Below are 19,540 nucleotides of genomic sequence, written 5' to 3'. Positions count from 1 at the left end.
CTCGAGCCGTCCTCCAGGATGATTGGGGCGCTGTGGTTCATTTCGATCACACGATACAACTGAGGGGGGGAAGAAAAAAAAAAAAGCCCCTTCTTCCGTCTGTTGGCTGAATTATAGAACTATCTGCAGATTGTGGAGAAGAGACGTAAGAGTGCAATCATGCCGATGTTTGTGGTGAACACCAACGTGGCCAAAAACGAAGTACCGGTGGCTCTGCTGTCTGAGGCCACGGAGGAGCTGGCCAAGACTATGGGCAAACCTGCACGGGTAGGCCAGGCCAACAGTGCGCTTATTCCTGCACATTATAACTCAAGTGCTACCTTTATTCTCCTCTATATGTATCATCTTTATAGATCTAACTTCAGTGCAGAGTGCGAAACGACCAGTGCACGGGGCATGATTTAATTAATGCGCAGTTTAAAGTAGATGACATGCCTCTCTGTGGTGGGATGTAACCGAGGTACATTTACTCAAGTACTATTCTCAAGTACTGATTTGGGGCATTTGTACTTTACTCCAGTATGTCTATTTAATGCAGCTTTATATTTATACTCCACTAAATCTCAGAGGCTAATCTTGTACTTTTTACTCCACTACATTTGTCTGACAGCTTTAGTTACTTTCAAGATTACAGTGTTTCATACCACTTTCAGTGAAAACCATACATCTCCCAACTTGGTGATTTTGAATTAGAATTTTTCTGATCAACTGAATGATTAAATGTTCCTGAATAGAATGAGAAAATTCTCCTACTTTTTAACAGACTTTTTAATTTATTTTAGTAAGGTTTTGAATGCAGGACTTGAACTTGTACTGGAGTATTTTCAGTGTGGTATTAGTAGTGTACTTTTACTTTAGTAAAAGACCTGAATACTTCTCTCTCTCTCGCTCTCCACTGAATGAACACCTTGTTCCGTGCGTGGTCTTGTGTAATTTTGCAAACACAGTTTTTTTTTTTTTTTTTTTTTGTAGACCGTCAGTACTGGTGAATGATTGATCAAGGAAATCTTCTACATGGTCAAAGAACTGACTAAAACAACATATTTCCAGAAAGTTCAAACTCAGGCCTAGCTGTAATATTATTTGTGCATTTATGGTTCGCACCAGTGATTTTCCCAGATTTAATGAAAATGGGCATTCATATTCAACACATAAAGAACTAGACTGCGCATCATGTTTAATATGTTGGGTTTAGTTGTTGTTAAACGATAAGCATTTTTATGATTGATCATGTTTGAAAGCAAATTCCCTTTTTGAGTCTTTTTTTTAGGATAAAAAGGTAAAAATACATTAAAATATATTAAAGGGGTAAAGTTAAACAGATATAATTGATCATGACAAAATTGTAAAGATATTTATTCAATACTTTTTTTGGAAGGACTTGCAGTGGAGACATTTTTATTCATGACTTCGTTATTTAAAAAAAAAAAAAATCTTCACTGGACTGTGTATTTAATATGTGCCCACCTTTTCACAAGGCAAAGCTATGGCTGGTCTGTGTTAATCTACCCAGTTGGACCTGACTGACAGTTTTGTCCCTCTGTCTTGCATATACCAGTACATTGCTGTGCACATAAACCCTGACCAAATGATGATGTTTGGAGGAAAGGGAGACCCCTGTGCACTCTGCTCCCTCCACAGCATTGGCAAGATCAGCGGTGCTGACAACAAGCAATACTCTAAACTCCTGTGTGGACTGCTCAACAAACATCTGGGCATCTCAGCTGACAGGTAGCACATACACACACATCAACCAGCGCATTCACTGTACATGCAGTAATTTGAAAAGTAAAGGCAACATGGTGACAGAAACACAAAGAAACTCCTGTATCTTGCATAACTGCTCGCTGTACATGTCCGCTCTCATTAACCTATTTCTCCTGGTGTCTATTTCAGGATTTATATTAACTTTACAGACATGGATGCAGCCAATGTGGCCTGGAACAACACTACGTTCGGCTGAGATGGAGGTCAACGCACTGAAATAGAAGATCATTCCATTTTTTTCCCTTTACGTTCGAGCTTTGTTAAAACTAATGAAATGAAGAAGCGAAGGCACTCGGTAATCCACTGGTCAGAATATTGTATGACTATCCTAAAAGCACTTAGATGGACCCTTTAGCGTTGCACTGATCCTTTCCCAATATGCAATAAAGAAAATCCTGTAGACCATAAATTTGTTTTCCTTGGTTGTCTAGACTTGCATTGTTAATTAAACAGTAGAAATAACAGTTTTATGATGTGGACTTGCAGAAGTGTAACTAATAACATTGACTGGCCCCTCAGAAAGGAGAAATTCTTACTTGTCATTGCAGGAAAAGCAGTGGGGTGATTAATAACATGTCTCTGCTCTATTTAAGTGTCCCATTAGGCCACAGCAATATAACAGGGACCAACGCCCTGAAGCAGTCATTCATTTTTTATTTTTTATTTACTCGGATGCTTTTTCTTCCACTGCCTTGTAAAAATGTCTTGAATGAAAAAGTGCTACTGAGACTGACGGATTTGTTCAGCTCCAGTCAGCAAACTCGTTGAGCTTTTGAATAATCTCTGATGGAAAAGCTTTCTTTTCAGCCTAAAATGATCTGAATTGTGTGGATAGTACAGGAGAATTATTACGACTTCATGGTGACGATTGAGTGAAAGAACAGTATTAATTTATTGACAATACAGCTTTCTTGAAACTATCAACTTCCCAACTGAGTATGTATCAACCTTTGCCTGATCGCATTGAGCTCAGTGTGTGCTGACACTTCAAGGTTAATTAATATAGTCAGAGATTAACTTTAATACTCCAATTTATTTGCATTGCTGATTTCTTTCTATCTGAGAGAAGGTCAGGTATTTTTTTTTCAATATACTGCTGGCTAAGGCTGGGATGAGGGCCATAGATTATGTTTTTTGGTTTCAGTGACTTTATTTACCACATCCTCACTTTTTTAGGATGTAGGAAAGTGCTTAGGCCTTTGTACTAAGGTCATGTTAGAAAGATAATATCCAAAGCTGCAGCTACACTATAACGTTTCAGTCGAATTGCTTTTATCAAAGGATACAACGTGAATCACTCACTTCTCATCAATACATCACACATAATTTTAATGTGACGTAAATCAGTTCAGATATAGTGACTAGCACGCAATCTGTTGCACACATCATTTATGTAATCTTCTTTTAAACAACAAATATAACATACCATGTAAATGTAATGTGTCTACATTGTAACATTTTATGTCCATCTGATCCCAGATCATAATATCTGTGCCAAAAAGAGCACCTTTTGTCTGTTAATTCATTGACACAATTAAAGAAGCAAAACTATACAAACAGGTTTATCCTACCTATAGTGTATTTGTTTGCATGTTATTCCAATAGAACACATGTCTTTGCTTTCAAGTCATCTACTAAAGTTTTGAAATCTTAATTATTATTAATTGAATAAAGAAATGATCCACAGTGAGCTGGCCTGTAGTAAAATTGACAAGCATTTTGCACTACAGGATGTCAAAGCACAGGAAAAAATAGAAGTCCTCTAAACATACTTTGCTGTCACATCTGTCACTGTGTGTTCACTTGAAGATCACAAATATATCTGCCTAATTTACAAGCTTGTCAGAATTTGAATCCTTAGCAATAGTTATGAACGATTGACAGATTTGTTTTCTTTGTGTAGACAGCACCACCTCATTTTCAGTTTAAATGCTGATGGTTGGGTTTTGGATGAATTTTAACAGACCTGCTGAAAAATGTATAGCTCAAACCTTCATACACGAAGATACATTATGGCATTTGAAAGTCTCTCAAAGAAATCAATTAAAACTAAGGTTGTTCCTACATTTTTAAACCCGTGAAGTGATGTTTAGGTTTCACCTTGATCTCGTGTTTTTTTGTGTTAGTTTTTAAAATTGTCATCCATTGTTTGTTTTCATTTGTTTGTGCAATTATTACATGTGTTAACACAGTCAGTATACAGTTAATGGCCACTTGAATACGATTTTCTAACAGCGTAAACGTCATCACAAAGTGCGAAGCGCGGGAAAAGTACAGTTAAACTGGGTCCCATTTATTTTCAATGTTACTTCACCGATGTGCACTCTAACCTCCACTTAAAGTAACATTAAAGGACCTGACAGAAATGCAACCGACCTCACATCCAGTTACAAAAGCCCAGGTCAGTTTCTTTACAGTATTTTGTACGTAGTAGAGCCAAGGCATGGTCGCTGCGTGCAGTCGCGTTTTTTGGTTGGTATGGTAACCGTCATGCGGGGTTAGCCAACAAAGCAGATGGGAAAGGAAAACGTCGCGAAGGGAAAAATGGTTCCTCATTTCAACTACAATTTTATAGTCACATTTAATTTTCAATAATAGCTTTTGCAAACATTTTTTTTGCGATTTAATGAACATATGTAGAATAATTTGTAGTATCAGTAATGAAGTTACATTGCGGGTCGGTGAAAGATGACGTACAAATGACGTACCCATTTCCTTCCTCTTGGTTCTCTTTAGTAAAAATGGCGGACGAGTATTTTGGGTATTCATACATCGGCTGACGAACAATAAGCATATTAACTAATTACACACCAGACATGGTGGAGCGTTTTACTACTCATGTGATGTTTTGGATTCCAGACGAAGTTCGGTACGTTAAGCATCAAAGGTCAGTATTTTTGCCCAAATGTCGCCGCCATGTGCACATTAGCTTCAGTTAAATGTTTAAACTGCCTCATACTTTTGAGCTTTTTTTGTTTGTTTGTATCGTTGCAGTAACTTTTTTTGTGTGTTTAAAATAACGTACTGTGTGTGCGTCAGTGACTGAATTTGTGCCCTGGTGTTCTTTCATCGAAAGCAGAATCGGTTTAGTCAGTCAGCAACTTGTCCAACAGCAGTCATCGGTGAAGCGGTTTAATTCACACAAACTGCATTTAGATCCCTTTCTCAAGTAAAAGTACCAATTCCACGTTGTGAAAATGCTCAACCACAAGTAAAAGTCGAGTCTTTTACTTTCCTGTGAGAACCACGTGTCTCTAAAAAGCTAACAAGCTCAGAAAACGACTTTTCCAGCTTTGTAGTAATGCATCTTACTGCTCATCCAAGTAGGTTTTTGAATAGTTTATTCAGCTTAAAAGTGGGATGATTTTCTAAACCCATCAATTAGGGTGCACGGTGAATTATACAAAAGTAGCAATCTGGATTCAAGCCTGTGTTTGATTTAATTTCTAAATTACAACGATTCTGCTGCACTTTAATTCGGGCCATCAACTGCTGTCACCATGGAGCAATAAATACATAAACCTCTGTAAAAACAACAAACAGAAAAGTGCTTGCTCAACTGTTGTGTTTGATAATTGAGGACAAAAGACTAAAGTTAATTGTTTTTATGTTCATTGCCAGAGTCATAAAATAGTTACATTTAAGATACAAAAGTTTCCTTTCTGTTATCCAAAGTTGATGTGCCGATCCTATATCGGGCACCATCATATTTTGAGCTGCGTTTTCTTCTGTACCAGGTAAACAAGTCAAATAAACGTTAATATATTAAAAAAAATTGTGACTGAGGATCATGACTTCAATTCTAAGCAAAAAAAAAAAATCATGATTCTCATTTAATCCAAAATCGTGCAGTATTACACAAAGAAAAATGTAAACCCTCAGATTAAGAAAATGATGGTTTGCACGCAAATGTCTTAAATACTATAATCTCTATCTGGGGGCTTTATGCTGGAAGGCATTGTTGTGGATGAATGGGGAGGGGGATTACAGGGGTTCAGAGAACTATTCCCCAAATATACACCCTGCTCAAGTGATACTTTTTAAATAATACCTTGCTTACACTAACCTAGTTCCTTTTCTCTCTATTTAGGGGGTAAGAAACACTACAGCATCACACAAGACTTTTCATCTCGGACATCACTTCGCTACTACTTTCAACCATCTGCAAAGATGTCTGACCATTTGACGAGAGTGGTCAGGGCCCAGCTGAACACAACTATGGACTCCATCATGAGGAGAGCTGTGTTTGAAGTCATGAAGATTTTTGAAAATGCCCTATATGACCATCAAGTGGAGCTGGCGCAGAAGGGAGAAGAGGTTGCGCAGCTGAAAATAAAGCTGCAGACAGCAGAACTAAAGCTGAAAGACCGTGTGTGTGGAGGTCAGAGTGAAGCAGAGATGAATCAAATTCAGATCAATCCAAGGCAAAGAGAGCCTGAAGCTGTTATGGAGGCTTCATCACAAACCTCTAAAATTCCTGAGATTGATTTTGAAGGTACAACATTTAAATGTGCTTAATTACTTGACTAAATATAATGCTTTCCAGACCCTTTTTCCAATGATGGTGTGCAACCAGAAGGATGAAAGTACTGTGTTTAGAGGGTGAATGATACAGATATTAAAGATTAACTCAGAAATTCAGTCATGACAAGTCGTTTTAATGAAATGTAACTCCATCCTCAAGGTTCAAGAAAACTAAAGTGCTGAATTTCAGTCAAAGTAACGAGTATCTGTTCCCAGTTTACGTTAAGATAGCAATGACAAAGTCTGAAAGTGTGTGCTCATGAATATGAACATCAGTCTGTTAAGAGTCCCAAAGCTGCAGGGCTTACATATGAAGGTAAATCATGTTTGTGAATGGGTTTTTGCAGTACCTGATGACTGGTGTGCTCCCCTGGGCTGCGAGACTGTGACCAAGCAAGAAGATGATGCGTGTCCCAGTGTTAGGTTGCGCCCATTGTCCATTCCTCTGTGGCACATTCCAATCCTCAAGCACGAGGTATGAAAGTCGAGGGGTGACGGCATTATAATCACCTAATCACTACCTATCAAAGTAGTGATTAAAGCCTGATCATTTATTTTGGAAGAAAATGAGCCAGATGAGGTGTTTTGAGGGGCATTTATGTTTCAAAAGGCGCAATGTCACTGTCGGAGACTGAAAAGGACACCTCAGGTCAGGGGTGCAACAAAGTGTTGTTTTGTTTTTAAGACTTAATTCGTTCCACATGGTGAGGCAGTCGACATCAAATTCAAGTGTGATGTTCTGAGCTGTCGGAGGGAAAACATTTGCTGAAAACATCCTGAACTGCAATGCGATGGCATTTGGTTTTTCCCAACATGACAGCAAGCCCGCTCACAGTGTGTTGAAAATGTGCAAGTTTTTCCACCCACAACAACACAAGTTATCACTCCTCACCACCCTCTACTCACAAAATTTGGCTTCATATGTATGACACTCTGGATACATCACTGTATAAAGCAGAGATTGTACCTCAGCCCTTGGGGGGAAAAAATATATCTTGGGAGTAGATGTAGTAGGCTGAAAATATTACGCATGTTGAATTCAACTGAACACCTCATCGTGACCATATGGTTGTGTATCCATTTCAACGCATTTAGACAAAAATGAATGTAAGTTAGTGAACGTGCAGAGACTTTATCTCACTACTTGCTGCTTATGCAGACACAGCTCTGCACGTATGTTTTCTTTTTTTACTTTTCCCCGTTAATAATTTAAGCGATAATCAGTAATGTCCTTATTTTAGGTGATTAACCTCGACAGTGACCTCCACTGGAAAACCAGGGATGCAACGAGATCCACAAGTGAGTTTTCTTCTTAAACAATTCTTCCCTTCATTGTTTTCTGCTGTAAATAATTATTGTTTGATTATAAGGGTTGCTTTTCTTGTATTTATATTTTATATTCCATGTAGTTTTATGGCTTAGACTTGTTTATTTATGCTTAATAATGTTGGCAGCTCAATATAAACACAAATTTGACCAATTTTATCAATAGTAAAAACCTAGGACGCTGATGATTAGGAAGTATTCATTTGAGGACATTAGGACTTAAATCGTCCATGCAAAGCGAAGGTGTAGATGTAAGGAAACAGCCATGGAAGATTTAAAAAGAAACTAATTGTTTTTAAAAGTATAAATAGTTTTTGCGCGTGGTACAAATGAGTCTACATTTTATTTCTTATTCTCATCTGATCCATTTTCAGGGCATTTTTCCTTGTCGAGAGCAGAACGAATGCTGAATGTAATAATAGGAGACAACTGATGTGGAGGATTTATCTGATTGTGACGCTGTTGATCCTGATGTGGAACAACTAAGTGGTGAAGATTGAATCTGATCAGCAGAGCAGTGATGATGGTGATGATAGTGACACAGTTTCGTCCACATGCATGTAAACCTGATGACAGTCACCGGGTGCAGAGATCCAGAGGACGTGTGCGTAAACGTCGGCGCGGTAAAAGTGATGACTAAGATGGTGAGCCAGGAGCTAGTGGACACGGTGAACAAACAATATGTGACTTGTCACAGGACCAAGTATTTTATGCGAGTATAACTTCCAGATGGGTGAGGTGGAGTTCGTAGACAGGGTGATGGGTTCCTACCGAATAGGCGTCCGGACAAAGAAGTGGACAGTTCGGATGCTGATGACTTTCATTGTGTTATGCAGTGAAATTAACCCGTTGTCCTCATGTGACATTAGTTCTTTTCAAAAACGATCTGCTGTTTAAAGACAATGCTTATTTGATATACGTATTAGGTCCTACTAATCCCAAATAGCTCGGAGAACTAAAAATGCATACAAAATCAAAGCTCTGGTGTCAGCAGGTTTCAGCCACCACCGTTCACATGCTTAATAACATCTTGTGGAAGTACAGTGCAAATTTGAGAAAATGCATAGAACTGCTCCTCAGAATGAATGCAGGATATGCAGAGTAGTCATCATGCATCTGCTGTTCAAAGATGGTCAGCGTTGTCACTAAGACACTGATTGTGAAAACGTGTTGCATTGAAGCATATTGAATATAATCTTTGAATATCCCGATAACGTTGTATATTACATGTGACACTAAGGCCTTTTTCAACCAAGCCAATAATAAAGAGGCCCATGCTTTACTACTGTTGACTCTCACACAAAGGATTGGCCCATCTTGGAAAAAAAAGAACTTTTGCTTCAGCGTTTACCTCCAAGTCAGTAAATCTCAACCGGGGCGTCACTATGAACTTTAATCTGAAACAGTCAGTTCATTTGTTTGTGCAACAGTATCGTGTCTAACTAAACACCTATCGGCAGTTTTGTGAGCTACCACGTGGAGCAAATATGAAGTGATGGGGGAAACCAAACTGTTTATTCGGGAGGGTCTTGACTCTGTGAAAAATGTTGAGAACAATTGCTCTCACTAACCTGTGGAAACTTAGAGAAGGAAAATATACAATTGCATTCATGTCACCAGTTTAATTGTTTGCATTGTTTTTCCTTTCACAGTTTCCGCTATAAACGAGAAGCCCAAATGCACTCAGGACACGAAATTATTAAAGCAAGACGCAGTAACTCGACGTCTACCACTGAGAAATGACATGAAAAGATTGCTCCAAGACATCAAAAAGGAATATTCTGTCTTAAGTTTTAAAGGCTTAAGAAGAAGAAGTGAAAATGTAACAGGGAAAAAGCAAGAAAATACAATGAAGAGCAGAAATGAGCGAATAAAACGTGCAGCAACTAAGTCCACAGAACAGAAGACAGTGAAAAGAGGCAGCAATAACAAATACTTGTGTAAGTTCTGCGACAAGACCTTTGATACAGAATTTGGCAGAAATGTGCATGCACGATCACACAAACGCTGCAGAGGCTGCAAAAAAGTCTTCCCATCTAATAGTGCTCTCAGGCATCACAAAACACTTTGTAAAAAACTCAATAAATTGTTGAGGAAAGAATCCGCAAACCCGCCGAAAGCCTGCCGTGATGAAGAAAAAACACCTGCGCCCAGAAAAGGAACGGGGATCGTTCAGAAAACGAGAAGACTTTCCTCAAGAAACCTCAACAAATTATCCACACAGGCAGATGAATCGAACCAAAAGTACTCGTGCATACACTGCAACAAGAAGTATAATTTCCATTGCCATCTGGCAGAGCACATGCGTCTGCATACCGGTGAAAAGCCATTTCTTTGCAGTGTGTGCCCAATGAAATTTCGCCTTCATCAGTCACTGAAACAGCACGTGAGCAGACGTCACAAAGACTACATGAGTTCCAATGACATAAATGGAGACCTTTCATGGACCAAGCCCTTAGAAGAGATGGATAACCGAGAGGATTTGATTTATTCCACCGAAGACAAAAGTCAAAAAGTCAGCCGTAACAAAGTCCAGACAGGACGACGCAGGGCAGACAAAAGCTCAGCATGGCAAACAATGGGCACACGGTGTCAAAATGGCTTCACCTGCGCTTTCTGTCAGAAGTTGCTGAAAAACAAATGGCTGCTGGTTGAACACTTTCGCATCCACACAGGAGAGAAGCCCATGAAATGTGAGCAGTGTCCTGCAAAGTTTCGTACGAGGGCCCAGCTGTACATGCACAGAAAAAAGTGCAGTTTTCCTGGGATAGAGAACAAGTGTGAGAAATGTAAGATGAAATTACCCTCACAAACACAGTATAACAGGCATGTGTCTAAATGTCAAAAGATGTAGCCTAAACGTAAGCTCTGCACTAACGGATGCCTCAAGAACCATATGGACAAAACCAGTATACAGTTAGCATCACCTGTCTGTGTCTATTGAAACACTGGATATATTGATGGATGAAGGCTCAAGATAAACTGTTTTGTTGCTTTTTTTACATATATATTTTGAGGTGTAGCACTAAGATAATAACAGATCACATCAGTATTCCTTCTTTAAAAAAAGCAATACTGTAAAACCAGTTCTAACAAATTTGGTCACATTGACTTTATCTGCAAATGGCAAGTCAGCAATATTTACTTTTGGTACCTAATTATATCTTGGTGTGAAACAATGGCTCTTTTTTTTTTTTTTTTTTTTTTTTTTAATCTTAAGGATGCGTTCTTGTTAGCCTGTTAAATCCTGTAAAAGGACTGTTTCAATGTCCAGAATCCTTCAATATTCTCCCGTGGACAGAGTCTTTTGTTCAGACAATTTTCAAGGGTGCCCAGTGTCCCTGTTGATGTCCAAAAGGGTCCAATCCACCAAAGTACTCTTTTTCTACCATCAGTTTCCACACAATGCTTCAACAATATTAAGCTTATTAGTTTGAGACACATGGAATGGGTTGGCAAATGGTTAAAAAAATATTTTGATATATTTAGGGCAATTCAATTAAGAAACCATTATATGAGAAAATAAGGAAATGGAGTTATTTGTGTTCAGCTAATTCAGCAAATACATGAGAAATCAGGGTACTTCATCATATTGATGCAGAAGTTACTTAAATCCGATCTTGCCTTAAAAGAAGAGCCGCTCTTTGACTAGAATATTGTCCATAATGGTAATAATAGCAACTGTGGTGGAGGCTGTACAACAAAATCGCTGCTCTGCTTTGTTTCGCAGGACACTACTTTTTCAAACTGCCCAACCATGTTTGTATTTTACTGAAAGTAAATGTCATGGATACATATTTGCCTGCTGCTTGCTTTAATCACAGCTTGTGATTTTCTAGTCTACAGGTTTTATCAAGCAGTTGAGAAACTATCAGTCAATCCTTCACCTATTGATCCTGTTGGGTTATGTGCTTGGTTGTGGAGGGAGATGTTTTTGACTGAGTTTTGTGACTTCACTTTTGTGACTGTAATTGTTGGACAAAATGTAATTAGGATATTCTGTAAAATCTCTGTTGAGACATCTGAAAAAGTTATATTTTTTCTTTTTTTACTTTAGTTCGGAAACAAGCCTGAGCAAAAGTTAACACATTTTACTGTTTTTAAAACAAAATTATTATTTTTTTGTGGTGTGTGTTTTCCTTATTAACCTACATGATAGAATCGGTGGGTTTTTACAAGCCTATTATTATTATTATTATTTTTTTTTTCATACTTTGATGCACACGAATGGTCACAAATGGCGAGAGCAAATGTTTTTGTTCAATGCTAATTTGTTTATGTGTAGAAGGATGTGAGAATAGGATATGTTTTGAGACAGCTTGAACTGTTGTGTTGCGAGCTGCTGACCTTTGGTGCTTTAGCTGCTAAAATGAGGAAGAGTCTAGTAATTTTGGCCTGCAAACTCTACCTGTTGCTGTGAAGAAAATTTATGTAAAAAATAAAACCAAAAGAGAACAGTTTGAAAACACGGTTGTGTCTTTTGTTGCTCATTGACAGTGCTGATGCGGCTTTAATTTTTGAAATGAACACATTTAGAGTATTTTTTTTTGTACAGTAAGAGTTTTTGCAAAAACAATGCATTTTAAGCAAGTATGATCGGGTTGTTCTTTCTTATGAAAAAAAAAAAAAATCGACTGACTTTTATCTTGGTCAATTTTGACCTGTCTCTGTTCAGAACTTTTACATGCAGTAGCAAGACAGAAAATATACAACACTGTTTCTGAAAAAGTTGGGACGCTGTGTAAAATGTACATTAAAAACAGAATGCAATGATTTACAAATCCCATAAAGCATCATAGTTGGGACAGGGCCAACAAAAGACTGGAAAAGATTGTGTAAAGATAAAAAAAAAAAAAAAACACTTGGTCAAACATTTCCCAGCTAATTAGGTTAAATGGCAACAGATCAGTAACATGATTGGGTATAAAAAGAGCCTTTCAGAGTTCCACAGCCTCTCAGCAATGAAGATGGTGAGAGGTTCATCACTCTCTAAAAGAGAAAATTGTGCAAAAATTTAAGAATAATGTTCCTCAACGTAAAATTACAAAGAATTTGTGGATTTCATCGGGTACGGTCCATAATATCATTAAAAAATTCACAGAATCTGGAGAAATCTCTGTAAACAAGGGACAAGGACAAAACCCATATTGGATAGCCGTGATCTTCAGGACCTCAGGCAGCACTGCATTAAAAACGGACACTAATCTGTTGAGGAAATCATTGTCTGTGCTAAGAAACACTTCTAAAAACTATCGTCTGCAGTTTATTGCTGCATCCACAAATGCAGGTTAAAACTCCACCATGCAAAGAAGAAATCAGATATAAACATGATCCAGAAACACCGCCGCCTTCTCATTTAAAATGGCCTGAGGTGAAGTGGAAAACTGTCCTGTGGTCTGACAAATCAAAATTTGAGATTCTTTTTGGAAATCATGGACGCTGCATCCTCAAGGGAGCAAGAGGGACCATCCAGCTTGTTATCAGCACTCAGTTGAAAAGCCAGCCTCTGTGACGGTACAGGGATGCATTAGTGCACATGGCATTGGTAGCTGACACATCTGGGAAGGAACCATTAATGCTTAAAGATATTTACAGTCTGCCACCCAGACAACATCTCTTTCAGGCAAGGCCTTGTTTATTTCAGCAAAACAATGCCGAACCGCATTCTGCACGTATTTAAACTGCTTGGCTCTGGTAGAACAGTCGGGGTGCTAAATTGGCCTGCCGGCAGTCCAGACCTGTCTCCAATTTAAAAAACGTGGCGCATTATTAAAATGAAAAATTGGACAAAGGGGACCTGAAACTGTTGAGCAGCTAAAATGATATCGAAGGGAATAATAAGACAACTTTCCAAAACTCCAGAAACTGGTCTCCTCAGCTCCCAGATGTTCACAGTGTTATAAAAAGAAGAAATGGTGCAACACAGTGGTAAACATGCCCCTGTCCACACTTTCTTGAGACATATTGCTGACATCAAATTCAACATAAGCATACTTTTTTTTTTTTTAATGAAACAATAACATTTCTCAGTTTCAACATTTGATATGTTGTCTTTAGTCAATCTGCAATAAAATAATGGTTAATGTGATTTGTAAAGACATGATTTTGCTTCAAAGATACAATGAAACATTCAGCTGTGTATCAAATAATATTAAAAAAGAATGCGAATGATTTTTGGCCCATGTTGTGGATGAAAAGATCAACAGCAATAAATTAAAATTTTTGTCAACATTAAATACAAATCTATATTTTACAACTTGATTTGCATACATTTAAACATTGTGGATTGGGATTATTTTTTTTAGAATTTCCAACAGTATGCTTTGTTCCCTAAATTGTTCTGTAAAAATGTTGGCGCATATCTTGTCCACAGCACATTTATTTTGGACCTCCCCACCTGCAGTGTCTGAAACCGTCAGTGTCTTCTCGCGAGAGTTGGCAAGACGACGACGCTCACGTCACAGGTACCGACCTGCTGGCTGGACGGCGAGTAACCGCATCTCCAAATGTGAAGTGTATTCATGAATTAATTGAACGGCAGCTAGTGAAGCTGTTTGGCCACCGACCGCCAACATCCATTACCGACCAGCGGGTTTTTTTTTTGGTTGTTGTCATTGCGTTTAGACAATTAGCTTTAGTGCTAGCTCGAGCGTGCTATGCGCCGTCGGCTGCCTTGTTTACACGTTGACCAGATGTCACGTTAGCTAGCCCGGCGGTAAAGCTGTCCACCGGCCGCACAACGTGTTTACAACCCGTTTCCTCATCGCCATCAGAGGGTAACTATGTTTACGTTCTTGTACAATGCAGATCGGCTCCCTGCTTCGCACTGTACTGCCTGACATCGCTGTTTATACCAGGAGCGTTAGCCTACTAGATAATGGTCGCCTTGATCCCGTCGCTTTATTCAGATCACTGAAACGCAGCACAGGTTGACTATAAATATATATATATATATATATTTTAAACAGCAAAAGAGAAAATCGCTGCTGGAAATGGCGTAAAGTAGGCATTCAGCATGGCGACGTCTCACGGCGGTTCATAAGAGGCGGAGGAGTGTGTCGTGGTCGCCGCGTCGGTCCGTCGGGAGGAAAAAAAACAAAACAAGCGCCGTCGATTAATCGTTAACATTTAAAAAAAAACAAAAAAAAAAACAGCGTCTTTTGAAACAAAGAACAATGGAGTCCGTGAGGAGCGCTTTCCACGCGCAGCTGGCCACCGTCATGGACTCGCTGCTGGCGGCCGCCGTGTGCGAGATCGCCAAAATCTTCGAGAGCAGCCTGTGTGAACAGCAGGCGGAGCTGGCCCAGAAAACCGAGGAGATCTCCGTCCTCCGCTGCAAGCTGGAGAAAGTCGAGAGGAGGCAGAAGGCGAAGGGTGGAGGGAGCGAGGAAGGAGAGGTGTCAGCGGGAGACAGGGAGGGCAGCGGGAGGCAGCAGACCCTGACGGGATCCGGTATTTTATTCTACCTCACTTTGTTTTGCTCGAGTCACTTTGTGGGACAGCTCGCGCACCAATTTAGGAATAATCTTGTATCTTCAATCCATCTTGTTATTTACACCTGATTATCCTTTTGTGTAACCCCATTTTCCATCCATTTGTTTTGTCCATAAGTATGTTGACTTCATTCATTGCTGAATTAGCTCCAGAGACTTCGCTGACACTGACAAACTCCTGTTCTCCCGTACAGGACTGAACGTGGGAAAGGACGCGTCTTCTCATTCAGACTCGGTGGAAGGACTCGCCCAGAGTCTCAGCCGGCTGAAAGAGGAGGTCACGGGTCAGGATGGAGCTTCAGTGAAACATGAGGTCCGATCTTGTTCTGACTCTCCACGATTCGGAAGTTTGCTGCCTAGTAAGCCCTCACCGTTTTTGAGCAGCAAGCGCAGTGACACATGCCTTGCTGCTGCCTTTTGAAAATCTTACAGATTTGTTTTAAATTATCTTTGCAGAGTGGTGGATCACGGCCAACGCTGGGGTCTGTCACAGTTCAAGCCCCAGAAGGAAGCCTCGGTGCTGGCGATCAGAGGCAGATTGATGCTCTGTCTGCTACACAAGCCAAGACCAAACGTAAGAAAGTCACTTCTCTCACTATCGACCGTTCAGCCTAATCAATGCTGGAGAAAGTTCACCTTGACATTTCTTTTTGATTACCGGCAGAATGAAAGTTAATGAGCTGACTTTCTTCCCCCTCAATTTCTATGCAGTATCTCACTGGGATCAGAGCAGTCGCAATGCAGACCACAGACCCCTCCAGGATCAAGACTTTCTCTCCATCTCGCAGAGCGGGCGATGCTCCCCGAGGCCTGACCCAAACCTAGCTCAACCAGGTGAGTGGTTACCGGGGTTGCACGCCACCCGAGGTGGGGTGTCCGGTTTGGAGAACCTGCGGGCAGATGGCACCAGCTGCTCTGCTCCAGCTAGCAGCAACGCCGGCACAGACGCACCCTCCTTCCGACCTGCTTTTGGCTCGGACGAGACCAGCAACGAAGATGACGATAGCTCTTTCCCTTTCTTGGACCAGGAGCCTGAGAACCAGAACTCCAATCAGAACTCGGCACAGAGCCAGGGCGTTGGACAGAGAGGGGCTCGGCAGGACCAGCCCCAAGCCCTCTCGGGTGAATCACCATGGAGACCCAGAGACGACAGGGGTGGGAGAGGCCCCGTCAATCACACGAGGCGGGTCGCGACCTTTGGCAACAGAGACCCTCTCCGACCGCAGTCTAATTCTCAGTCGCTCACTGTACGACACACAAACACTCTGAGCCACCCTCCAGCTCCGGGTGGAGGGAATGGACGACCGTACACCTGCCCATACTGCACAAAGTGTTTCACCTACCCCTCCCACCAGCGCAGGCACCTTTTACGCCACACAGGAGTCAGACTGCATCCCTGTCAGTTTTGTGACAAGAGCTTCCTCACTCCCTCTGAGCTTACTGTGCACACGCGCACTCATACAGGGGAGCGCCCCTTTGGTTGTGCTCAGTGTGGGAAACGCTTCGCCCGCAGCGGGAACCTGAGAGCCCACCAACGGGACGTTCACATGGGGAAGAGGCCGTTTGCTTGCACAGAGTGTGGGAAGAGATTTGCCCACAGGGGGAACCTGAGGGTGCACAATCACAGAGTCCATCAAGGCGATCCCTACTACATGGATGATCAGCAGGAGCCCGACATAGGTCCTAATCCCATTTGAAAAGATATTGGAAGAATTAGCACTTTTCATTTTGTTCGCAAAATAAACCTGAGGAACTTCTTTCAGTATCGCCTTTTATGTCCTACCTAAACTGACTAAATACTTAAAATGGGTTAAAGGTATTTAAAGTTTGTTTTATCTGTTTGTGTTGGCAAATTTGATGCGAGGCAGCCAAAAGATTAACCAACTTTCAAATTTATTATGTATAGTTAATGACGAACATGGTCAACGTAAATTGATTTGAGTGTCTTAATATTAATTTCCGTGTCGATTCAGTGTCAGAATTGTAGATCACACTGAAACAGAGAGCCTTGTTCTTCACGGTATTGTAAATTATTAGTCATAATCATCCATGATTATATTGGCTGCTGTTGTGAAGAATATAATGTCTTTCCAGGTTGACTCCATCCTGCAATGATGTTCTTCCCCGTCAGTGGAAAGTCACTGAACAGATCTGAGCACTTTTTCACTACTTGGAAGTGACAGAACTACAAAATAACGTTTTCGTAAAGCCAATAAAGAAATTATAGTTTGTATTAGACTTAGAAATGTGGCATGCAGAGGTAGGATAGCACGTCTCTTCCTTCAAAGTTGTCCATGTGTACTGCCCATCTCCTCAAACTTTTATTTTGGCGGTGTTGTAAAATGGAAATGTGTTATTGCAACAAGTACATAACTATGTCGTTCAAGAAGAACTATGCTTTTATTCTCCATCCTGTTTTTGCAAAGTGAAATTAAACAATATAGTGACGTATAAACTCTTTGTTCTCAGCCTGAAACATCAATCCATTTTCAGTATTGTTCAATATTATTGCACCAGTGTTTGCCAGACACTAGGGGGCAGTGTTAACATACAAAGAGATGTACAGAAATGACTGAAAATCTTTCCAAATAGATTTTTGAGAGATGTTGCTCTCAGCCCTATATTTTCAGTTCTTTTTTTCCCCCTGATGAATGCAATTATTTCATGCTATCTCTCATGAAGGAACTGGTCTGTAAACATGCTTATGAGACAAAAATCTAAACGTGAGCCTGCACAACAATCAATTTGGTTATGATGTGCAAAACATCAGTTTCATATCTTTTCTCATTTGAGCGTACCATGCTGTTTTTACCTTGGTTAACATTTTATCAAGCATTTGCATGTCTTTCAGGTATGTGCATTGGCATCAGTCCCTGTGATTATTCCTCCTCTTTACGTCATCCCTGAAAGCACAAAGTTGGAAGTGATGTGGGGAAAAAAATCCAAACCTTCTTTGTGTGGAAAAAAAAGAAGAAGAATGAATTCCAGCTAAAGCCAATAGAAGGATTTGGCAGTCTGGGTTCGTCAAGTTAAATGGATATCTACTAAAGTTAGTGTTCTTCGTATGACGTTACTGTCACCACGCAGCAGCTCAGGATAGAAACACTGTGCGGACACCAAAAATATCCACTCAGTGTGTCTAACACAGACTGCTACAGGTTCATATTGGCCTCAGCTGAGCATAAGAATGTATTTTAACAGTATACAGGGCTAAAATTGCCTTGAGTGTGTGGGTTGTGTGGAGGTTGATATGATATTTGTCCCTGTCTCTCACTCACTGTCTCCTTCACACATGGTCTTAACTGCTGAGCGAGGCCGGGCCAAACTGCATGTATTCCCTGGGCTGCTGAGTCCTTGGTTTGCACAGAGAGAGATTACATTCAGTGACCTCCCCTCCCCCAAAGGTTACCTGTGTCTGTCTCCCTCTGGGTTTTCTGCTCGCAGTTATAAAAACGGAACATTTTGTAAGAGTGCCCAACCAAATGCCAAGTCTGAGCTGGCTCTAATACAGGACGGAGAGGAAGGCAAAGCTCAGTGGCTACATGTCTTACTTGTATAGTTTTATATTCTTGAATTTATGAGTCAGATCAGGGCAGTGTGTGTGTGTGTGAGTGAGTGGACTTCTGTTAATGTGAGAGGATTGAGTCCCCACTGAGTAAAGCTCCAGGCTCTTACAGACCTTTTATGTGCATGTACTGTATTTATGTGTGGGTGAAAGCATCAGGTCAGATAGAAACACAAATCTGTGTATAGATTTGGGTCTCAAAAAAGGTTTGTGTGTATATGTGTGCGCTTGTCTTCACAGACAGCGGTCACATAGGCTTTGCAGTGTTTTCTGTTTGTATATTTAGTTATGTGTAATCTCCTTTCTGGTCTAAGCAGCTTTGCCCCAAGGGGGGTAAGGCAACAAATGAACAGTTGACCTGACTGGAAAGAGTCTACTGTGTGAATGCTTTGAATTTGTATGAATTTTATGGTATAAGATAGTTGCATAAAGGCTTATCAGTTTACTGATTTGCTCTTCGGCTCTGGATAAAATGAAACCTTTTGACCCGAGTGTAATGGCTCAGTACAATTCCCCAGAGATTTGATTGTATCAATTCAACCCGTCTGTTTGTTCTCACAGTCGGCGTGTAATAATAACCACATCCCTTGTCGGGTAATCATGTCCTAGTCAGGGTTTATCACCAGGTCATAGTGTTTCTTCTGTTTTCCAGCAGAGATCAGGCTGTAATGTGATCTTTACCTTTTATGTCACCATGTTTCAGTTTATTTCTCTTCTTGCCCTTCAGGCTGCAGCTTTAACTCGCTATGAAAAAAAAACAAAAAAAACACATGCTCAACCTCCTGCTGTGTCCGTGCCTTCGGTCCAAAGAATCATTCCATCATCATCCCATAAACCATCGGGAGTAAAAAAATTATCCCCCTGA

At 40.4% G+C, this 19,540-nt stretch overlaps 3 protein-coding genes across 4 annotated transcripts; all 3 read left to right on the top strand.

Annotated features, from left to right (window-relative positions):
- The first annotated feature begins 61 nt into the window (after positions 1–61).
- mif (macrophage migration inhibitory factor) lies at positions 62–2,176 on the top strand. The gene is made up of 3 exons (XM_069719800.1): positions 62–267; positions 1,559–1,731; positions 1,897–2,176. The coding sequence occupies exons 1-3, from the start codon at positions 160–162 to the stop codon at positions 1,961–1,963; spliced, it is 348 nt and encodes a 115-aa protein (XP_069575901.1). The 5' UTR covers positions 62–159; the 3' UTR covers positions 1,964–2,176.
- A 2,324-nt stretch (positions 2,177–4,500) lies between these two features.
- On the top strand, positions 4,501–12,072 carry LOC138633534 (zinc finger protein 354A-like). 2 transcript variants are annotated; one of them, XM_069719812.1, is made up of 5 exons: positions 4,501–4,654; positions 5,858–6,262; positions 6,639–6,766; positions 7,533–7,590; positions 9,270–12,072. In XM_069719812.1, exons 2-5 carry the CDS (start codon positions 5,938–5,940, stop codon positions 10,469–10,471), a joined length of 1,713 nt encoding a protein of 570 aa, XP_069575913.1. In that variant the 5' UTR covers positions 4,501–4,654; positions 5,858–5,937; the 3' UTR covers positions 10,472–12,072. The 2 variants fall into 2 exon arrangements, with proteins under 2 accessions (XP_069575913.1, XP_069575914.1); XM_069719813.1 differs by lacking the exon at positions 9,270–12,072 and adding an exon at positions 7,992–8,685.
- Positions 12,073–14,057: 1,985 nt separating this feature from the next.
- On the top strand, positions 14,058–17,733 carry LOC138633530 (uncharacterized). Its single transcript, XM_069719807.1, has 4 exons — positions 14,058–15,069; positions 15,305–15,423; positions 15,567–15,684; positions 15,822–17,733. Exons 1-4 carry the CDS (start codon positions 14,793–14,795, stop codon positions 16,805–16,807), a joined length of 1,500 nt encoding a protein of 499 aa, XP_069575908.1. The 5' UTR covers positions 14,058–14,792; the 3' UTR covers positions 16,808–17,733.
- Positions 17,734–19,540: the final 1,807 nt, after the last annotated feature.

Source organism: Brachyistius frenatus, unplaced genomic scaffold (assembly GCF_029030835.1).
Source record: "Brachyistius frenatus isolate BFR_SWC_R1_liver_20210118 unplaced genomic scaffold, ASM2903083v1 Contig_225, whole genome shotgun sequence".
In the NCBI taxonomy this organism is placed as follows: domain Eukaryota; kingdom Metazoa; phylum Chordata; class Actinopteri; family Embiotocidae; genus Brachyistius; species Brachyistius frenatus.
This window is presented reverse-complemented; position numbering and strand designations above follow the sequence as displayed.